This window comes from Impatiens glandulifera, chromosome 7 (genome assembly GCF_907164915.1).
Source record: "Impatiens glandulifera chromosome 7, dImpGla2.1, whole genome shotgun sequence".
NCBI lineage: Eukaryota > Viridiplantae > Streptophyta > Magnoliopsida > Ericales > Balsaminaceae > Impatiens > Impatiens glandulifera.
This window is the reverse complement of record NC_061868.1, coordinates 50,529,222-50,550,172: the sequence shown is the minus strand read 5'-3', so window position 1 is coordinate 50,550,172 and position 20,951 is coordinate 50,529,222. Positions and strand designations below refer to the sequence as shown.

The 20,951-nt window shown below is 36.0% G+C and overlaps 5 protein-coding genes and 1 non-coding gene across 9 annotated transcripts; 4 read left to right on the top strand and 2 right to left on the bottom strand.

Moving 5' to 3' along the window:
• The first annotated feature begins 871 nt into the window (after positions 1-871).
• On the top strand, positions 872-5,747 carry LOC124945406 (ATP-dependent DNA helicase Q-like 1). Of its 4 annotated transcripts, XR_007099980.1 has the most exons (12): positions 872-1,059; positions 1,419-1,810; positions 2,161-2,418; positions 2,997-3,160; positions 3,519-3,615; positions 3,734-3,777; positions 4,015-4,129; positions 4,252-4,605; positions 4,842-5,066; positions 5,158-5,287; positions 5,373-5,463; positions 5,590-5,745. XR_007099980.1 is itself a non-coding variant. In XM_047485835.1 (11 exons), the coding sequence occupies exons 1-10, from the start codon at positions 942-944 to the stop codon at positions 5,266-5,268; spliced, it is 1,878 nt and encodes a 625-aa protein (XP_047341791.1). In that variant the 5' UTR covers positions 872-941; the 3' UTR covers positions 5,269-5,287; positions 5,373-5,562. The 4 variants fall into 4 exon arrangements, 2 of the variants coding, with proteins under 2 accessions (XP_047341791.1, XP_047341790.1); XR_007099981.1 differs by having other exon boundaries at positions 5,158-5,495; positions 5,590-5,747; XM_047485835.1 differs by lacking the exon at positions 5,590-5,745 and having other exon boundaries at positions 5,373-5,562.
• A 1,216-nt stretch (positions 5,748-6,963) lies between these two features.
• Positions 6,964-11,417, top strand: LOC124944986 (serine-rich adhesin for platelets-like). Its single transcript, XM_047485341.1, has 4 exons — positions 6,964-7,299; positions 7,392-9,095; positions 9,858-9,996; positions 10,388-11,417. Exons 1-4 carry the CDS (start codon positions 7,051-7,053, stop codon positions 11,149-11,151), a joined length of 2,856 nt encoding a protein of 951 aa, XP_047341297.1. The 5' UTR covers positions 6,964-7,050; the 3' UTR covers positions 11,152-11,417.
• A 961-nt stretch (positions 11,418-12,378) lies between these two features.
• Positions 12,379-14,344, top strand: LOC124945767 (uncharacterized protein DDB_G0271670-like). The gene has a single exon (XM_047486261.1). It carries the CDS (start codon positions 12,473-12,475, stop codon positions 13,748-13,750), a length of 1,278 nt encoding a protein of 425 aa, XP_047342217.1. The 5' UTR covers positions 12,379-12,472; the 3' UTR covers positions 13,751-14,344.
• A 36-nt stretch (positions 14,345-14,380) lies between these two features.
• Positions 14,381-18,229, bottom strand: LOC124945768 (probable protein disulfide-isomerase A6). The gene is made up of 11 exons (XM_047486262.1): positions 17,975-18,229; positions 17,205-17,289; positions 16,836-16,933; positions 16,677-16,732; positions 16,017-16,134; positions 15,860-15,887; positions 15,676-15,767; positions 15,149-15,305; positions 14,953-15,077; positions 14,774-14,873; positions 14,381-14,665 (listed from the first exon to the last, which is right to left on the bottom strand). Exons 1-11 carry the CDS (start codon positions 18,127-18,129, stop codon positions 14,600-14,602), a joined length of 1,080 nt encoding a protein of 359 aa, XP_047342218.1. The 5' UTR covers positions 18,130-18,229; the 3' UTR covers positions 14,381-14,599.
• A 128-nt stretch (positions 18,230-18,357) lies between these two features.
• On the bottom strand, positions 18,358-18,429 carry TRNAP-CGG. The gene has a single exon. It is a non-coding gene; the product is annotated as a tRNA-Pro (tRNA).
• Positions 18,430-18,445: 16 nt separating this feature from the next.
• Positions 18,446-20,722, top strand: LOC124945770 (zinc finger matrin-type protein 2-like). The gene is made up of 10 exons (XM_047486263.1): positions 18,446-18,567; positions 18,662-18,742; positions 18,855-18,882; positions 18,974-19,056; positions 19,534-19,566; positions 19,750-19,828; positions 19,902-19,954; positions 20,086-20,146; positions 20,229-20,311; positions 20,402-20,722. The coding sequence occupies exons 1-10, from the start codon at positions 18,547-18,549 to the stop codon at positions 20,495-20,497; spliced, it is 618 nt and encodes a 205-aa protein (XP_047342219.1). The 5' UTR covers positions 18,446-18,546; the 3' UTR covers positions 20,498-20,722.
• The last annotated feature ends 229 nt before the right edge of the window (positions 20,723-20,951 follow it).

Sequence of the window (20,951 nt, the reverse complement as noted above, 5' to 3'; positions counted from 1 at the left end):
AGATCCGATAATTTTGTCTCCTTTGATGATACGAATGAGACGACACAAACTGATGATCATCAATACGATCGGAGGGTATGAGTAACAAACGATTCATTAACGGTTGAGAGTATTATTCGAATTATAAAAAATCTGATCCAATTAAACAAGACGTTAAACTGGAAAAAAAAACGAGCATTTTCTAATGTTAGAAAAACGATTGTAGATTCCCATGAAAGAATACATAAATTAAAGAGGGTGAACTTGAAAAAGATAAAGAATAATTATGGATGAAATAAGTGAATGAAAATAATTTTGTTATTTTTTATAGAATGAAAAAAATAAATAATAAATTAAATTATGAAATTAGAAATTCGGTCACATTTCTACAGTAATAAAAAATAAATCTCAACCTAATAAGAAATGACTTTACCACTTTTTTAGAATTTTCATTTATATATATTGAGAGTTTAATAATGTTTCAATTTATTTTAAACATATTTTCATTAATATTATATTGTATAGATTTAAAAAAAAAAATATTGTTTCATTTTAGTGACTTATTTAATACTTACTTGAAGTCAATGGTCATATATATTAATTATTCTTCAAACTATATAATATTTATAATATATATATATTTATTTAGGTGGTAGGTTTGAACATTAATGACTATTTTGAAAGATACAAGTATCTTATTGGATGGCATAGGCCCTAGGAAAAGTAAAAAGTAAAGTGAATTTCGAAATGGCCATTTATTTATAAAATTGGTAATGGTACGGTATGGGTCTTAGAATAGAAGCCCAAATTTCAAATGAAGTCAATGTCAGAGCCCATAATTAGTTCTAATATGCAAAAAAAAAAAAAACAAGCAAGCTCTTGGCTGGGGGGATTGTGCGTGAGCCGTGAGAGGTGAAGAAAAGCGCGGGAAATTGGTGAACCGCCCGGAGCGACGGAGAGAGATGGCCAACACAAGGGATCTGGAGCTGGAAAGGGCGAGACTGCTTAGCTTAGCCACTAATTTTGGATTCGACGAGTCATCGTCCAACAAATGCTTGGATCGTTTTCTTCAATTATATGGTAGGAATTCCAACTCGTTTCATGGAGAAATAGCGCCAAAATATGCATTTCTTAGAAAGTTATATAATAAACGTGTTGGAACTCGGAACCCCTTCTTCTTTTCCACTGTTTGATTCGCACGCAGTTGATTAGACCTTTCAGTATAGAGTCCATTTGTCGCTATTTATTCGACATGTTTACCGGAATATGAAATGCTGTTTTTATTTGGGTGTATACTATTCTTCAGCAGCTGGAATATGAAATGCTGTTTTTATTTGGGTGTATTCTTCAGCAGCTGGAATATGAAATGCTGTTTCTTCAGGCAAATTTGGTTGCATACGTCTAACGCTTAACCACATTGTTGCTGTCTATTTGCCTAGGCGATGATGGGCAAGCCTTCATCACCGTGGAGCACTGCGGTGATGATTTTCTTGAAGCACTTGCCGAGTCCATGCAAGACACTGAAGACTGGGATGATTTACTAGCTATGGAATCCGAGGCTTGTGGAACTTTGGCTGATATTCTTGACAAGAAGACTCCCAATATTAGTGAACTTAGTAATGATCAGTCCAGACGCCATGTTTTGGAAGATTATCCAGCATCAAAGAAAGACCACAATTCCATGGATTTGGATTCTTCAATTGAAAGCAAAGAGTTGTGCTTCAGGACTCCCAATACCATCAATATGGATGCTGGATTTAAGACTAGCCAAAATAATAGAAAGAGAGAGGGCTTACATCTCAATTCAACTGAAGATCCATATAAATCTTCAGTAAGAACTTCTGTTAAACTTGTACTTCTTTGTCTCTTCTATTGTGGAATGCCTAAGGTAACATTGTTATGAATTTATGCTGACATTTAAGATAAAACTGGGTCTGTTATTGCAGTCAAGGGACATTTTGTAGGTTATATTAGGAACGTAGAGCCTAAGATCATTTAAGTATATTGATGGTGTGGATGTATTTAGAAAAAACTTTTGGTTGCTCTTAGTAAATCGGGTGCGTAGTACTGCTTTTGACCATTTTTTTTCTTTCATGAGGCATTAATATGTTTGGTTTTCTGCGGATACTCCCTCTGAATATAGATTTAAATACTAAGATATGTTACCCCCCCACTTTGCAGAATCGCAAGAGCAGCATAAATTGTCTTTCAAATGCATCGTCTTCCAAAGTCCTGGCCTCAAAAATATCACAAAATGAAAGTGAAATGCTGGGGTTGGAAGAACTGAAGGCGTTGGATGAAATTGAATTGGCAAATGTTGTTATATTTGGTAACAAGAGATTTCGGCCATTGCAGTATGAGGCTTGTAAGGCATTGGTGGCCAAGCAGGATAGTTTTATTCTTATGCCTACTGGTGGTGGTAAAAGCCTATGCTATCAGGTCAGTTTTTTTTTCCGTCAAGATAGACATGTGAAACCTATGTGTGCTTTAAGTCTCTTGTACCTTGTCAAATCTTGTTCTGGAGTGACTGAATGTAAAAAAGAAAAGAAAAAGAAGTCACTGAATAGAAGCCAATCAGAAACTTAACTGGACTATCTTACCATGCTGATGAAGTGATTTTGATTTCCATTTCAAAAGTTATTTATTTATTTTCAATGATAAGGGTCGAAATTACCAACCTATTTCTTAGACAACAGATACTGTATCCACTGGACTACCAGTGCCGACCAGAAAGTGAAATATTGCCAAGTACATATGCCTTTTATTCTCTTTGGTTGAACTTTTGATATCTAAACCCAATCACCTGAAAAAGAAAGAAAATAACATATCAGGTCAATTCATTCAGCATATTTGGCATGTAGCCAGCCTAGCATCCTTGTTTCCTTTTGTTGTCAACCCTGAAATTCTGCTTAAACTTATAGCACTAAGTTCCCTCTGAAATCTTCTCTTGGGTGTGATGAGAAGGAATTTGTTGGATATTGGTAATTGACTAGTTTCTTGTGGCTCTTATTTTACAGCTTCCAGCGACTCTCCAACCAGGTGTAACTGTTGTTATATCTCCACTACTTTCCCTTATTCAGGATCAGATAATTACACTAAACCTAAAGTTTGGTGTACCTGCAACCTTCTTGAATTCACAACAGACTTCTTCCCAATCAGCAACTATTATGCAAGAATTAAGGCAATATTCTAATCATTTTTAAGACAAGTTTTATTTTATTTAAGTTGTTTAATTTCTCAATAGTCCGTAGCCATCTGATTGCCTTTTCCTCCATGTTTTTATTTATATCAGTTTCTCCAATCATTTTTTCTTATCCACATATATGTTTGAAATGGCTCTTGTACCTTGTAAAGCTGTTTATACTTTTTATGATCTACGGAAGATCTAAATCATCAGTACTACACGGGTTGCTCGGATACCTTGTAATGTTGTGTACATGAACAATGAAATATCTAAATTATCAGTGATACACCTCTTTGTAGTTACAGCTAGATTGATGCTTCTTATTTCTTATTTTCTGTTCCATTTTCATGTATAGGAAAGATAAACCTTCATGCAAGCTGTTGTATGTAACTCCTGAGAGGATTTCTGGAAATGCTTCCTTTCTTAATATCTTAAATTGCCTTTATCAGAAGGTGAGACGTTCTGTTGGTACTCTCTATGCTCTATAATGTACCTATCTTCCAATTATAGGCCCTTACAAATATTGTACAACTGTCAGCATTCTAAGATTGCTTACTGCCTATGTTACAGGGTCTACTAACAGGATTTGTTGTGGATGAAGCACATTGTGTAAGGTATTTACCGTTATCCAACGTGTTCTATTGTCATCAATCATCATATCTATCAACTTCTTGTACTTTATGCACCGCTTGCCATTATGTTTTCCCTTGTGGATTTTGGTGGATTGCCTCCACTGCGCCTCTCCTATGGCCTACGTGGCAGGCCATCAGTTCTCCATCAGTTCTCTTCATTTACTGGTCATTTTGAAGAATTTTATTCAGTCATTTATGGCTTTCATGTATATTTTCCAGCCAATGGGGTCATGATTTTCGCCCAGATTATAGGAGTTTAGGGTGTCTTAAGCAGAACTTTCCTGATGTTCCAGTGATGGCACTAACAGCTACAGCAACCCAATCTGTTCGCGAGGTAATAGGGTTGGTAGTCTCTTTCCCTCTCAAACTTGGTACGGAATGTTGGTTAATTCTAGCCTATTCCTGTTTTGGGCGGAACAGATCTTCCTTGACAATCATATTTATATTTTTTTTCAGGACATTTTAAATTCCTTGAAAATTCCCAGAGCACTTGTCCTCCAGACTAGTTTTGACAGGCCCAACTTGAAGTATGAGGTGACCCTGAAGACTGAAGAGCCACTGAAACAACTTGGAGATCTTCTAAAGGATCGTTTCAAGAATTCTTGTGGAATTGTTTATTGTCTTTCAAAAAGTGAATGCGCGGAAGTGTCAAACTTTCTGAATAATAAATGTAAGGTAAAGACTGTGTACTATCATGCTGGGTTGGCAGCCCGCCAGAGGATACTTGTACAGAAGAAATGGCACACGGGAGAGGTGAATGTTATTTGCGCCACCATAGCTTTTGGAATGGGAATAGACAAGCCCGATGTTGTGAGTATTGCATAAACTTATCCTCTATTTACTATGTTACATATTTTTGTGAAGCACAAAAGAGATTATTTTTTTTTTCTTTTTCTTATAATAATAATAATAATAATAATTCAATGATACCTTGTTCTTTAAAAAAGAAAAAGTAAAAGAAAAAGAAAAAGAAAAAGAAAAAGAAAAAGAAAATCAATGATAGCTTGAGAAAAGATAATCTAAATACTAGCATCCATGTGTTTCAGCGTTTTGTTATACACAATACACTGTCAAAATCAATTGAGAGTTATTATCAAGAGTCGGGAAGAGCAGGAAGAGACAATCTTCCATCAGTATGTGTTGTGCTGTACAAGAAGAAGGATTTCAGCAGAGTTGTTTGCATGTTACGCAGCGGACAGGGATACAAAAGCAACAGATTTAAGACGGGCATGCTTCAGGCAGAGAAAATGAAGAAATACTGCGAACTTAAGGTGGTATTAATATTATTTACAGGTGTTTATAATGTTCCATCCATGATAAAGCAAAAAACATTACAAAAGGTTCTTGTTGTTATGAGTGCAGGAAGGATGTCGTAGGAAGACCTTAATAGAGCACTTTGGAGAGTCCTTCAATAGCAATGGCTGTAAATATGGTCCAAATCCCTGTGATAATTGTATGAAAGGTTCCAAGTGAATGACTGGTTCAAGTATAAGTAAGTAGATGTTAATTTTGGATCAAAAGGTACAGTGAAAGTATATTAGTATCCCATTTATGTATACTATTTATTTTGTCCAAAGTTTTTAAGTGTAAGAGGAGGAGGAAGAGGAGAGCTTCCATTTTGCAAGGCAATGTGGTGTTTCATTGAGGACACCTATGGCTGCTGAACTGGTGATTATGGCCTTATCCTTTTGTCAGATCATGTATCCCATTGCCAACTATTATTATTATTATTATTATTATTATTAATGCATGTGTTTTTCTGATGTTTATTTATTTTAAAATTGATTTGGACAGTCAAAGGATGATGATGATGGACTTGGATCTTAGATTTACATGGTGACAGAGGGTGTTTGGGACACTTTTTGACTTGAGGCACATGCAACTGTTTTGTTGTATTCATTTCTATTTGTTTTAATAATTTTAGTAGATAAATAATTATTGTGATTGAAATAATAATAATAATAATAATGCATGCATTTATATATCCAAAAGAAAAGAAAAGAAAAAGAATTGATACCTTACTTCCCAACAGTTCTAAGTCATGTGGCTGGTTGGTGGCAAGTATGGAGTGTATCTACTACTACTACTTTTTATTATTATTAATATTAATGTCAGAGTGGACCAAATCAAACCCTATTTATGTATTTGTTTCCTTTACTAAACACCAATTATATTATATGATATCACCCTACTAACTGAATAATGGATTGAACTACCCTTGCATAATTCAAATAGTTTTGTATACAAAATCTCTTAATATATACTATATATATACATATTTGATTTGACTGTTTTAAAAAAAAAAAATCTAAATAAAAATATTAAATAAGCCCAGGTCCAGGCCCATCATCCTAAGGACTGTAGTTGAAAAAATAAAAAATAAAAACGAGAATATATTAAGTTGTTGATATATAACAATTAAGTTTATTAGATTTTCTTAGATTGAGTTATAAATAAATAAATTAACGAATGTAAAAAGAAAGCAGTGTGTGTGTTGTGGGCTCAGGCAGCAGCAGGTGAAGTAAAACCTAAAATGGAGATAAAACAAATATATTATATATATATATGTAAAGAAAGAAAGAAAGAAAGGTAACGGTTTAGTCAATCGTGGTCGGGTCGTCGTGGTTTCTCCAATAGTAAAAATGAAGTATACGCTATATCTTAAATAAATACTGATTGCTACTTTTACCAGAAACTCCTTTTTCTCTCTCTCTGTATTCAATTGAATTGAATTTGAAGGGTACAATTAAATAATAATAACGCTGCTCTGTGTGCTTCATCATCGTCTTTTACCTTCTCTTTCTCTCTCCTGCCTGCTTGCCTTTGACTGAAGATGGAACCCTAACTTAGTAGGCATTGTAGATCTCCTCTTTCTTTCTTGCTTGCTTGCCGCGTAATCACTGGTGAGTTACTTTTATTATTATTATTTACCTTTTTTATTTGTTTGTTAGGTTTAGCTCAGATTCATTCGTCTTCTCTTCATATTACTGATGATCCATGAATCATTCTAATCGCTGCTGCTGAAATATATGCATTGCCATTTCTCTATTATTTATTTGCCATATCAACTTCAATGTACATCAATCATGCCCATCATCTAGAATTGGTGTTTTTCAATTCTAGAAATCTTGGATTATTTCTCCTAACTTTTCTGTCCCTCATGATTCTCAAGCAAGCGTGATTCATTGATTGATAATATCATGGACGTGGAGAAAAGAAGCTCAAAGGGTGGATTTCTACAGTTATTTGACTGGAATGTCAAACCAAAGAAGAAGCTCCTCTTCTCCAATAACAAATCTCACTTATCCTCCGCCGCCGCCCCCGCCCCCGGTAAAACCCTTTATTATTTTTCTTAATTTCATTACCGCCCGCCTCTCTGATTTGATTTCCATTCTCTACTTTGTTGTTTATCATCTAATGAAACCTATAACGTTTTTCTGCATAGAAAGCGTGAAAAATGCTCAGCAAAAATTATTTGTTTCAAAGACAACACAATCCCAACTGGTAGGTTTCCGCCTACCCTCACCCAGCATATAATACACAGACATCTACATTTCTGCATGCTTCATCTTTTAACCCCCTCTTCTTATCTTCAGATGGATGGGAATGCAAATGCCTCTAGGTCTCAACTCAAGGCTAATAATAGAGACACTGGATTTACTTCACCTCTTGGTGTTAATGACGACAACAGATATGGAGCTAGAGCCCCAAGTGTTGTTGCTAGGCTTATGGGTCTAGATTCTTTGCCTGCATCAACTGCCAGTGAGCAAACTTCGGCACCAGTTTCTAACCATGACCTAATTCAACATTCTACTGGCCAGAGGAGCACAAACAGTTTCCACTTTGAACACAATATCATATACGATAATGATACATCAAGAAATGTCTCCCATCCTATAGGCTCAGCACAGCAGAGGGTGCATAGTCGGTCAATTGAGAGATTTCAGCTAGAAATTGTGCCTCCTAAATCGGCAAGGCCAGTGCCGGTTACTCATAGGCTTTTACCTCCCATCAAGGGTCCAGGATATATGCCTACCAATGTGGCTTACAGTAGTATGGAGGCAACTACAAGAATTATTAGTGAAGGTCCTAGTTCAACATCCCATGATAAAATGCCATCTTTCAGATCTTCTCTTCCCTTCCAAATCAGGAATTTGAAACAAAGAGATGAAGGATCAGAGAAGGGATGTGAAATTTCTCAAACACTTAAAAGTCTCAATTCTTACAAGTCTAGAAAAGGACAGCCAAGGGAAAATGTACAGATAGGATCTAAAGACCCCCAGCTTCCTTATACTTGTCTGGATTCGAGAAGGGAAAGTAAGGATAAGTCGGTTCAAATTCCAAAACAAGAAAAAGCAAATGCTCGGAGAAAAGGGGGATTAATCTCTAGTAGAAACAGTGGGTCCATCAATCAAAAAGAAGGAAATGAAGCTGTGAAGTTGAATCATCTTAACAAGAGGCAAAGCAATATGCAAAAGAGTGTGCAGAAAAATTCTCTTAGCAGGGCTTCTGATGTGCTCAAACAAAATAATCAAAAGCAGAATTGCATTGCCAATAAAGACAGAGGAACTGCAAAGGCTCCTAGGTCCAAACAGAACGAACAAAAATCAAGAAGCATAAATGGTACTGGTAATGCGAATAAAGACATTGGCTCTTTGAGTGCATTCAAGCAGATCAATTCAATGAAAAGTGATTCGAGGAAGAAGCCTTATCCATCTAACTCAAAGACATTTGATCAGATGAATCAATCAGATATCAACAGGAATGACCATCTTGTGGAAAGTGGCGCAAGGAAGGATATGACCCACAAGGCAGCTAGGTCCGTGATGCATAATGTTTCAACTGATGGTTACATGAACTGGGATACTAACAGGATAGTCAGTATGGATGTAGTTTCATTTACGTTCACATCTCCAATAAAAAAATCAATGCCCATGTCTATGTTGTCTGACCGGGGAGCTGAAAGGGAAAGGTATGGATCTAATGGTTCAGGTGGTGAACTGTATGACTCGGGAAGTTCATCTTTAGCTTCCCAAGGCTTGGATGAGCTCTTAGAACAAAAGCTCAAGGAATTGTCATCCAGAGTTGAGTCATTTCAATACAGGCTGCCTGATGGGCTGAACAGTTCCTCTTCATCGAAACTTCAACATTCACCACTCAAACTCAAAGCGAGGTGCACTACTGCACTGGAACAGGGTCCAAAGTTTCTAATTAATGATCAAGATGATAGATCAACATACATTCATGATATTCCGGCCTATGTTGACAATATGCTTCTGCAAGATGTGTGCAAACAGCAGGTACCGTCCTGTAATTTTTATCTTATTTCTGAGTATTCCATAAGAAAGAAGAGAAGAATTCCATGGGAGAGAAGAAGCCTTAGAAGAGATAGTTTTTTCTTCATTCAACATATAATATCCATTACAAACTAAATATTTATACTATAACTGAAAAATAACAACAAAAGGATAAATAACTACTAATATAACTAACTACAAGAGGCCTATAACTTCCCATACAAAAATAATATCTACTAGCCTATTAGACATCTATCACTTTAATACAATATCAGCTTCTTACTTAAGGAACTGGAATTAGTGGATTTGTCCAAAGTATTATTTTAGGAATGTGTTATCCAGTTTCCTTTTATATCACCTTGAGACTGGGATTCACTATTCAAGGAATTTGATAGCTCATATAGTATGAATAATCAGGTTCTGGTAAGACTGTATTGGTAGCTCAAAGGTTGACATAACCTCTAGGAGTTTGACTTTCTGGTTGTGATTGACATTGACATTGTTGAGTGGTATTCAAGAAAAAAAGCCTGGAATAATGTGCTAGCTAACTTGGTCTTTGGCACATCTTAATATTTTATTTTTTATTTATGAAAAAGGTCCATGCATAAAATGATAGGTATACCTTATATATATATATATTCCCCTTTATTTTTGTAAGACCCTTGGCTTAACCATTGATGCTTGAGCGACAAGTATTTTTAATACTTTTTTTTATTATTTTTTTTTCAATTTCTAATATCTGATTTAAATTCTTGAATATGTTAGCCACTTGAACAAATAGAAGAAAACAGTGTCAGCACTAATCCCGAATACGAAAGTGAACTTGCTGGTGGATACGCCAGCCCAGTCTATAGTCTGGAACCCTCGTCCTCTGTTGGAAGTTATGATTCTTCGATGAGCAAAGGTACAAACTGTCTGTTTATTTCTTTTATCTTCAATTATTAACTTAACTGGGATTGTCCTTAAAGAAGCTCTACAGTAGAATATGCATTTATGAATTCATCAAAATTTTCTGTTAGTAAAGAATATGCATTTGGCCAACTAAATCTTTTGTAACAAAGGATATGCCTTCTGTTTGAAACATTCATTAAGACTAAAACATGTCATATTTGAAAAATGAAGGAAATAAAAAAACTAAGTTAGAAAGGCCATTCATTAATAGCTGGAGATGCCTTTTAACTTGATTACAAATAACATTTTCCTCTCTACCTCACCATATATATATCTATAGATATAGATATATATACATTCTAAAATGCTTTTTAATTGAATTTTTTCACGGGGTTCCATTTCAGGCAGTAATAACTCCTTGTTGTCAAGTGCTATTCACCATGAAACAATGAATTATCTCACTCCCCAAAAGCTTAAAGCATATGAAGAAGTTGACATGGAACTATCAGATTCTTCCTCTTCCACATATTCTTCTCCTCTGAGAAATGGCAAGGACGGTAGTACTACTACTACTACTACTACTAACACAGCTATCCTTGGTAGTTCAACTAGACTCTCTGAGTCGTTCAATTGGGAACTAGAATATCTGGCATGTATTATTTCCCATGCAGAACTGAGTCTAGAAGATGTTGTATTGGACAAAGGCAACCCGCCAATAAGGCAGGATTTGTTTGATCGGTTAGAGTATGAGAAAATAGGATCATCTGATGAGGATGACGGCGGCGAGTGTCTGAAGGTGTGGAGAAAGGTTTTGTTTGATTATGTAGGGGAATGTTTTGAAGAAAGCCGACGCAAGTTGCTGTCGTCGTCGTCGTCTTGGGGAAGCTGCAAGGAGTGGTCAAAATGGACAGAAAAGAACTGGTGGGTGGCGGAGGAGTTACACAAGGAAATGTCAGGGTGGATGATCTGTGCGGAAGAAGAAGATGTAATGGTGGATGAGCTTGTAGAGAGAGACATGAGCTGTGGAAAGGGGAGATGGGTGGATTTTGAAACAGAAGCATTCGAACAAGGCATTGAGATTGAGAGAGATATACTAAGTTCCTTGGTAGACGAATTGGTTTCTGATATCTTGGCTACTGGAACTTGTATTTCTGTTTGTGTTTATTAGTTAGTTTGAATCCTTGTTGTTTATTTTCCTGGGATGATGATGTATGTAGTAGTTAGTTAGTTAGTTATCTTGGGGGCTTTGTATGTAGATTAGTGTTGGTTGTCATTTGAGCTGTGGAAAGAAAGAAGTTTGACCATCATATAGATAGATAAGATAAGATAGATAGATAGATTCATGCACTTTCATTTTCATTTTCATTTTTAGATAAAAACTAAGTAAGCCTTGACTCATTTTTATTTGATATGAAATAACATTGATTGAATGAATGAATGAATGAATTCGTATGTATGTATGTATGTATGTATCATTTTGGAAAGAAGTGTATGATTAGATGATGATGGGAAAACTGAACTTGTTGTCCGGCCGGCCGGCCCCCATAATATCATCTGAATTCTGAACCAAAGCACATGCTGTTGGTTGGTTGGTTGGTTGCTGCTTTAATTATCAGAGACCAAGGAGATTCAATCTGTCATCTAATAAACCTTACTTCTCCACATCATATTATTTATTATTATTAATAATAAAATATAAAATATGTCAGTATAATTTCTAATTTGTATTGGTGGTTGTTATTTATCAGCCAACATGACAACATGTATGTATGTTTCGAGCACACATTAATTTAATAATAGAAATAAATAAATGTCTAGGTCTTAGTTGACACTTATTTGTAATTAATAATATGTTTCATCAATCATTAATTCTTAATCACTTTTATACTAATAATAAATATTGTAGGAGAATCCTACTCCATCCAATAATAGAAGAATAGAAGAAGAAGTTGCAGACAATCAAATGGAGGTGCCGACAAGCTAGTTTGATGTTGCATATTTTATTTAATTTTTCTTAAAATACATCTTTTTATCGCATAACAATTATTATTATTATTATTATTATTATTATTTAATTCATCAATTAAAATATCAAAATATCAAATTTAGAATATAAAAAATACATTTTGATAAATTATCAATACAAAATGTTTAAATACCATTTTATGGAACAAGTTTAAAAAAAGAAAAGGCAAGATTTGATATACTTTCTCATTCCCTAATTATTTTTTTAAAAATCTTGTGGTGAATTTCCAATTTGAACCGAATAACAACAATAATAATATTGAAATGAAAGAGTATCGTTGGGGGGCACTAATAAGGGAAGGCAAGAAATAATTGTGTAGGAATAAAATGAAGATAGATAGATATAAATAAGACATTGGAGGTCAGCTGTAACGTACTACTTATTTCCAAGTATATCTTCCTTCGATTATCGTTTTCTTCTTTCTTCATCTCACACTACACACAGAGTTCGTTCGTTCACATATATGGAAGAGAAGCAGAAGCAGAAGCAGAAGCAGCAGAAGCAGCAGCAGCAGCTCGAGAACACCGTCGAAATGATGACGATGATGATGTACTTGGAAGACATTGACAACAACAGCTCATGCTCCACTCCCTTCGTCAGTGCTCCGTGCAGTCCCACAGGTGGTGGTGGAGGTTTCTTCTATAGTGCTCCGGCCAGTCCAATGCATTTCGTCTCAATGAATTCCGATGCAGCAGCATCATCATCATCATCATCATCATCTACAACATCTAGCTCCTACGAGTTCGAATTCTCCTCAAGGTTCGGAGGAATGTCTGGCACGGCATCTGGAGGAAGAGGAGGAGGATCAATGAGCTCGGCCGACGAGCTCTTCCTCAACGGAAAAATCCGTCCAATGAAACTGTCCTCTCACCTTCACCGACCGCAGACTCTAGAGCCATTGTTAGATCTGGATGAATCGGAAGAGAATGATGATGATACAGAAGAAGAAGAAGTCATTGGAAGGGGAGGGGGGCGTGATGTGAAATGGTGGGACAGATCTCTGAGGCGGAGGACGAAATCTATGTCTCCCCTTAGAATGCCGGCATTTGAGTGGAACGAGGAGGAGGAGTACGAGATCAAGGAGAAGACGTCGTCCCAAATAAGTGAAGCAGGAGGAGTTGAAAGCAGCAGCAGCAAGCACGGAGGAGGAGGAGGAGGAGGGGAAGAAACAACCCCGTCAATGTCGGCGTCTTCTTCTTCCTCGAGGTCGTCGTCGTCATCGGGAAGCCTGCTGAGGTCGAAGAGGTGGGGGTTAGTGTTTCTGAAGGATTTTCTGTACAGAAGCAAGAGCGAAGGACACAGCAGCAACAACAACAACAATGGTAGGCGTAGTAAGTTCTGGAGCTCAATTTCGTTTTCTCCTACTGCTGCTGCTGCTGCTACTACAGTGAAGGTGAAGAAGGACATAAAAGAAAAGGGTGCTAATTCAAACAGTGAGGAGGCTAGTAGTAGTGAATGTGGGAAGAATGAGAAGAATGAGAAGGAGGATTCGGGTAGTGGGATTTGTTCATCATCAAAGAGAATGAAAGCAGGTGGGGGTGTGGCGGAGGGGGGGAAGAGGAGGATTGAGGTGGTGCTATCGCCCCACGAGGTGCATTACAAGGCAAGCAGAGCACAGGCGGAGGAGTTGAGGAAGAAGACGTATTTGCCTTACAGGGAAGGATTGCTTGCCGGCTGCTTAGGCTTCAGCTCCAAGGGATACAGTGCTGCAGCAGCAATCAATGCTTTTGCTGCTAGCTAGACCACTCAACCACCTATCATCCTCCTCCAACACCTAACAAATCAAATAAAAAATAATGGATTTGTTGGGGATTCTGTGTATATACATCTTTTCCTTTTTATTCATCTTTCGTTTTTCCATTTCCATTGGTGATGATGGTGGTGGAGGAGTATTATACTATTATTATTACCCATGCTAACTACCATCTATTTATCTATATCTTAATTAGAACCAAGTCAAATACATACTGACTCAGAGGAAGGAGGAGGATAGTACGTACGTATTGAAGTCGAAACCTCTGGGTGTGGGTGTGGGTCGGCCAATCTGTTTGAGTTTGACAAATAATGCAATAACAGTGGACAGATAAATTAATAATAATAAGCTATAAAGCTAAGGTGGTGCAGTCTGCAGTGCACGATGGACCATTTAGCTGTTGTTTCTGGGTAATAAGACTACTACTGGGTCCATCTCCAACTACATACAATCTTCCTTCTTTCTTCTTTCTATATTAGTAGTAGAGAAGTGTATTTGAATTATATGATATCTTCTTTTTACTTCTTTCTCAATTCAACTTTTCAACATCCAAATATTATAAATAACAAAATCAAGCTTGGTAAATTTAATGCATTGTCCTCAACTACATCATCATTTAATGAATGTTTCCTTTCGATTATAACCAAAATTATCCGTTAACACTGCAAAAAGGGGGAGGGGGTCCCTCTACAAGGTAGTAATAATAATACAAACAGAAGACAAACTTGTGTGTGAAGATAATAGAACCTCATCAATAATGTGTCCATATAACAATAATAATAATAATAATAATAATAATAATAATAATAATGCCATTTCATTTCATACCAGGCAGTTTTAAGCAAAGGTAGATAAGATGTTCTTCTTTAGAGTGAATTCATCAGACTTTGATGGACTGATTGCCTGTGCACAAGATACCCATAATTAATATTAACATCCAATACTTCACTTGTCAAAGAGTGAAGAAAGAAAGAAAGAAAGAAACGTCAAAATCAACCGCAGATAATTTACCTTGCTCAGCATACGCTCCAGCCGCTGGATTTCTTTCTTGGGATAATCACCACCTTTTTCTATAGTGTTCTTCGCACCTTTCAAGTATATTTTTCCATGTCTGAAAAACACATTTCAGATCGTAAGATAACCATTTCATTAGTATAATTTCCTATGAAGAACATTTGAAAAATTATAACCTTGAAGCAGAACCGGTAAGTTTTTCAACTTCCTCCTCCATCTTGGCATAAACAACCTTCTTTTCATCGTCACCAGCACTTACAAATTCTTTCACCAAAGCATCTAAAGTCTCCATTGTACCAGCCTGAACCAAACAACAACAATAAATTCAAGATAAATGAATATATTAAAAATGACTATAAAAAGGGCACACACTTTGGCAGTAAGTTGTCCGTTAGTATCACGACTGGTGCCAGACTTCTCATTGATGAAAGTTACAAAGTCTGCCAAGTCACGCCCACCATCATAATCTTCACCACCTTTGTTACCCTTGGGGAAGAATTTCAATGTCGGGTACCCGCTTACTCCATATCTGTTGAGACAATCATAATCAATTATTTTATGCAAGCTATAGTATGCATAATGCAACATTTTTTCTCAATATATATAAAATAGGATTCTGTTTGAAACAAAGCCAAATCCTCAAGGCTATGCTTGGATAGGTAGTAGAATTGTCATTCAAAATTCCAATTCTTAACAACTTTATTTTATATTCTTCTTTAGTTCCAGATTAATATTTTAATGTATACAAATCCAAACATAGGAATTGAACTACAATTCAATTCCAATTCTTGTAAAATCATATAATTATAATTCTAGTCCCAGTTCGATCAATCCAAACATAGCCTAAATGTGTTTCGTTATCTAGGTAAAATGAAATTTATTTATTACTATTCACTTACTTCTCTGCAAGGTCTTTGTGGTTATCAGCATCAAGGTTGGCAATTACAACATCTTCTTCCAACTTAAATACACTGGCAACCTTTTCATAAATCTTCATACAAGGCAATAAAATGAAATGTGAATCAGTAATAGGTTTTATGGATGAGATAAAATTTTACAATCAAGAGCCAATCACCCACTTACAGGTGCAAGGCTCTTGCAATGGCCACACCTGCAGAACAACACAATATGAATCAGTCACTAAAAGCCAACAAGTTGCATCTCAACTAAAGCCGACAAGCACATATTTATGCCCGTGCCTGATTAAAAATTACCCAAAAAGAAGTCAGGACAATCTTACCAGGGTGCATAAAACTCTACCAAAACATCTTTCTTCTCATTCAGGACAATCTCATCAAAAGTTTCAGATGTCAGCACCACAACATTGGAGGGGATTGCAGCTATCTTCACATTGGTTCCTGGGGGTGGGGGTAAATAAGCATTAATTCACTGTCATAGACAGACTCCCGAGAAGACAAAATATCCTAAAATGGAAACATAACTTTTTGACTTGTTTTATATGCTCATAATGACAATAATAGCATGCATATACCATCTACTAGTGGTCAACAGAGTTTATGAAGCTAACCAATACTCTTATAACTAAAGAAGAAGAGACATGCGTATTTCAGAATTATTATCTTGAATATGGTAGCAACAAATACAATTTTCTTTTTGAAAGGATAGAATCTCATCATATACAATTGTAGAACATGTCTATAATTAAGGCCATCTACATGGTTATATTGCACCATGGGTAAAATATTTATGCCTACAGGAAGAAAAATGTTGTTTGGCAAAGTATCCGGCTGTCAGGACTGTGCAGCCTTATGCTGACATAAACTCCTTGAATTATCTATATTGAGTATAAGGTTCATTGACAATAAGCAAGGACATAAAACAAAGGAAAGAGAGAGATGCTTGTGGTAATAGAGAAAGTTCCCATTAGTAAGGTTATCACCTCCTTCCGTGTTCACAAACTCAACTAGGGTTTCAGCAGTACGTGCACCTTCATACCTGGTAAATAAATAAAGAACTATATGATAAGTTCACATCCATATATGGTGGAAGAAATGTTTTACATGTAGATTTAATGAAACTAAGTTTTCAGAACTCTTACTTTTTAGGCTCCAAAGAACCCTTGGGGAACCATTGTATTGTTGGGTATCCAGAAACTCCATACTTGCTACACACGCTTTTATGTTCATCACAGTCAACCTGCAACAAGTAATCCCTTCAACTCAATATACAGAACACCAGACACTATAACTGGGCTGACACCTAACTTATTGACTTATAACAAACATATTATGGATGGAATACCCAAAAGGCAACTGAAAAAAAAAAACTTTTTATATCTTTTCTAGGTAATGAAGATTTATCATCAGTTTAGAAGGAACCTATTTGTAGTGTAATTGAAGCAGAATTTCACCACCCTGCTGTGAAATTCATTTTAGAATAGAATATGATAGCAGATCTTTATACCTACCTTTCCAATTAAAACAGATTTTGATTTCTTGAAACTTGCACCAAGTTTCTCATATTCTGGAGCAAGCTTCTTACAGTGTCCACACCTACAATAGAACATTCGTCATCACCGAACTGAGCAGCAAAACATAATTTGAGAGAGGAAGTTACAATGTTATACAAAATTGTAGAATCAGAAGCCAGACAAGAAAATCAAACTCACTACAGCCATCTCACACAGTGATCAAAATGCTGAAGTAAAAAACTCCAGAATACTTGATAGATAGATGTGGACATAAAAGTCCTCTAAAGAGGCCAAACGTTTTATGTAGAGAAGTGTTATAGTACAACAATCAAGCAGGTTGTTAAACTTGTTATGTAACAGATTGAATGAAATATCCATAAAATACGCACCCTATCGGTAAGCTAATAGTTGTCATCAAACTCTTTTGTTTGCGAAGTAATGCTGGTTCACGATAGCAAAAATGAGCTAGAATGCAGCTTAATGAAACTATTTTCTCCTTAACGTTACAGTTAATGTATCTACACATTGAAGTTGAGACTATTATTCAAATCTTTATAGTCAATCGGTAAGAGATCCATCAGTCAATTAAAGAAAGCACTAGATAACTAACTGAATCATAGTTAAATAAATCCAATTTCCAGTCTCAGATCTAGATGTGAAGAGATCAATGAATGAATGAATGATCAGAAATACAGATCTAACTACAGATGGCCTCACAACCATCATTTCCATGATAATAGACATATTACTAATTTACTTGTACGCACCAAGGGGCGTAGAACTCAACGAGAGCACCTCGATCTTGACCGACCTCCTTCTCGAAGTTCTCCTCGGTCAAAATGACGACATCATCGGCAAAGGTGGAGGATATCAGAAACAGAGCTAGGATTGCGATCGCCGCAGTGATGGATGATCTAGACATTTTCTCCCAGCAGCTCCCAAACTTCTTCTTCTCCTCGTCTATGAAGCAAATCGAGTCGTCGTCTGTGTCTTAACTGAGCATCAAAGAAAGAATGAAAGATCTGTTTGACCGATGCTATTTATAGTTAGTTCCATTTACTTGGAATATGTGTTTTTCTACGAAAAAGCTATTACACTGTTATTTATTTATTCCAAAAATATGGATTTAATAAATAAAAATAACATTAAAGGGGTGTTGCGAGAATCGAACTCACGACCTCTCGCACCCGAAGCGAGAATCATACCACTAGACCAAACACCCACTTGACATTGCGTTTTCAGACTAACTAAAATATACACTGATCAAGCGATCATTGTATCTCCTCGATTACCAATTAGACGAAAAGAGAAGCTCTGCGGGGGAAACCTAAATTGAACAATGGCTCAGTCTAGCAATCCCGTAAGCTCCATCTCTCTCTCTCAATACATGCACGTATATGATTTGTTTGTAGAAATCTCTCACAACTTCAAACTGAATTTCATCGTATTTGTAGGCTGCAGGTGTTGACAACACTTTCAGAAGGAAGTTTGATCCAGAAGAATACCTCCAACGGGCTCGTGAGCGTGAGGAAAAGGTTCTACATGCTTATCCCCTTTCTCTCTCTCTTATTCACAAAATATAAGAAATTGATCTTCCCTGTAGTTTCGTGTTTTGATCATTCTATTTTTGTTATTCATTCTGTGTAGGAAGAGGCTAAGTCTAAATCCAAAAAATGTAAGTAAAAGAGAATTCGTCTTCTTAGTTAATAGTTTGTTGGTATTCACAATATGCTTCTTAATTGATTCTGAATGACATGACATGACAGCAAAAGGTCCTGCTGTCCAAAGGCAACCATTGAAGCATAGGGATTTTGAGGTTGATCTTGAATCCCGCCTGGGGAAGACTCAGGTTAGTACAGTACACCATCATGCTGTATTCACAACCGAAATAATTAGTTCTGTATTTTGAATTTGAAGTTAGCAATTGAAATATGTGTATTAATGTATCATATCATATGCATCTGTTTTTTATTTTATTTCCTACTCTTTTCCAACATGAAACCTACCATTAACCAATTTCTTTCTTTGTCAACGACATTCATGTTCAAATTTACAAAATATGCATGTATAAAATTTAGTCGAGAGGTTGTCATTGTAAATTTAAGAAATATGTATGGAATTGGCTCACGCATATCACATTTACTTCCTTTCTGGCTCTATCTATGAGATTGTGATTATGACTGACTTGAAGCCTAACTTGAAGCCGTTTTCACTACTGTTAAAACATCCCCTTGAGTATTTATGTTGTACTATTAGAATTTCAATACCAACATTTGCTCCGAATTATTGGTATCCTCATCTTCTTTCTTTTCTTTTATAATGGCAGGTTATCACTCCAATAGCACCTTTAAGCCAGCAGGTATATTGGTTGCTATCTAATTATAGACATATGTCATCTAATTTGTTGTGTTTTTAAGGTCATAATCAACTTCTTCTATCTACAGTTGATATTCTTAACCTGTCACTCTTTTTTTTTTTTTCCTGCATTTCCCCCCACATTTGCTCACATGTTTGTTTGTATGCATGATTACATTTTCTACAGGCAGGATATTTCTGCTCAGTCTGTGAATGTGTAGTGAAAGATTCAGCAAACTACTTGGATCATATCAATGGAAAAAAACGTATGTAGATCATAATTCATCTACATTTTACTCAGAAACATGCTCTTATTGGTTTTTGTTGGTTCTTCTATAGATCAAAGAGCTTTGGGCATGTCTATGCGAGTGGAACGGGCATCCCTTGAGAAGGTAGGTAGGTGGTGGTGGTGGTGGTATTGCCTTTTGAAAATCTTATTGGATACAGGAAACAATTTCGATCAATTTTAGGTGGTTTCGACTTTCATGTGTTCATATACAATTATCATGTTGATGGTGCTCAGGTTCAGGAGAGATTCGGGATTCTCAAGAAAAGGAAGGATGTAGAAAGCTTTACAGAAAAAGGTATTATTATTATTAATGTTCTACAAAAGCTTCTTAAAATGGTTTCATTCCATTCATATATGTTTTTTTCTTATGTTGTTAGATTTGGATGAAAGGATCTTGAAACAGCAACAAGAAGAGGAGGAAAGGAAACGCCAACGCAGAGAAAAAAAGAAAGAGAAAAAGGTTGAATAGTATATTGAGAGCATTCAAATTTATCAATCATTGACGAATGTGGCTGTCTAATTTTACAAGTTTTATTATTCATGTGAGCAGAAGGAGATGTTGGCCGAGGAGGAAACAACAAAGGAAATAGACCCAGATGTTGCAGCTATGATGGGATTTGGGGGATTCGGTTCTTCAAAGAAGTGAAAAAGAAGAAGCCAACTCCCAGTTGTTGATGGAATTTGGCGGACTGACAAAAAAATTTATATCCAGTTGCTTGCAAATTCTGTCATTAAATGTACATTGGGTTAAAAAATTTTGATTTATATTTCTAAAAATTCAGACTGTTATGCTCTGATTAGTTTAGTTCTTTTACCTTTTGAAAGTTAATCAGTAAGCTAGAAGAAATTGAGAAGAATTGGGGTTCACTAGGGTTTTGCTGTTATATATATATATGATGTGGGAGTGGGAGTTTGTTTTTCAAAAATTTGTGGAAATGAAACAAAAAATGGCAATTTATAACAAGGTTTGAGTAAACAAAGAGAACTTCATAACATGTTTAGAGCTTCTCTTTGGAATCCATCAAGCCATCCCTTGGTGAATAAGTATTATTATGTTAAACCCTAATCTTTCAAAGATTATACTCCATATCATTTTACAC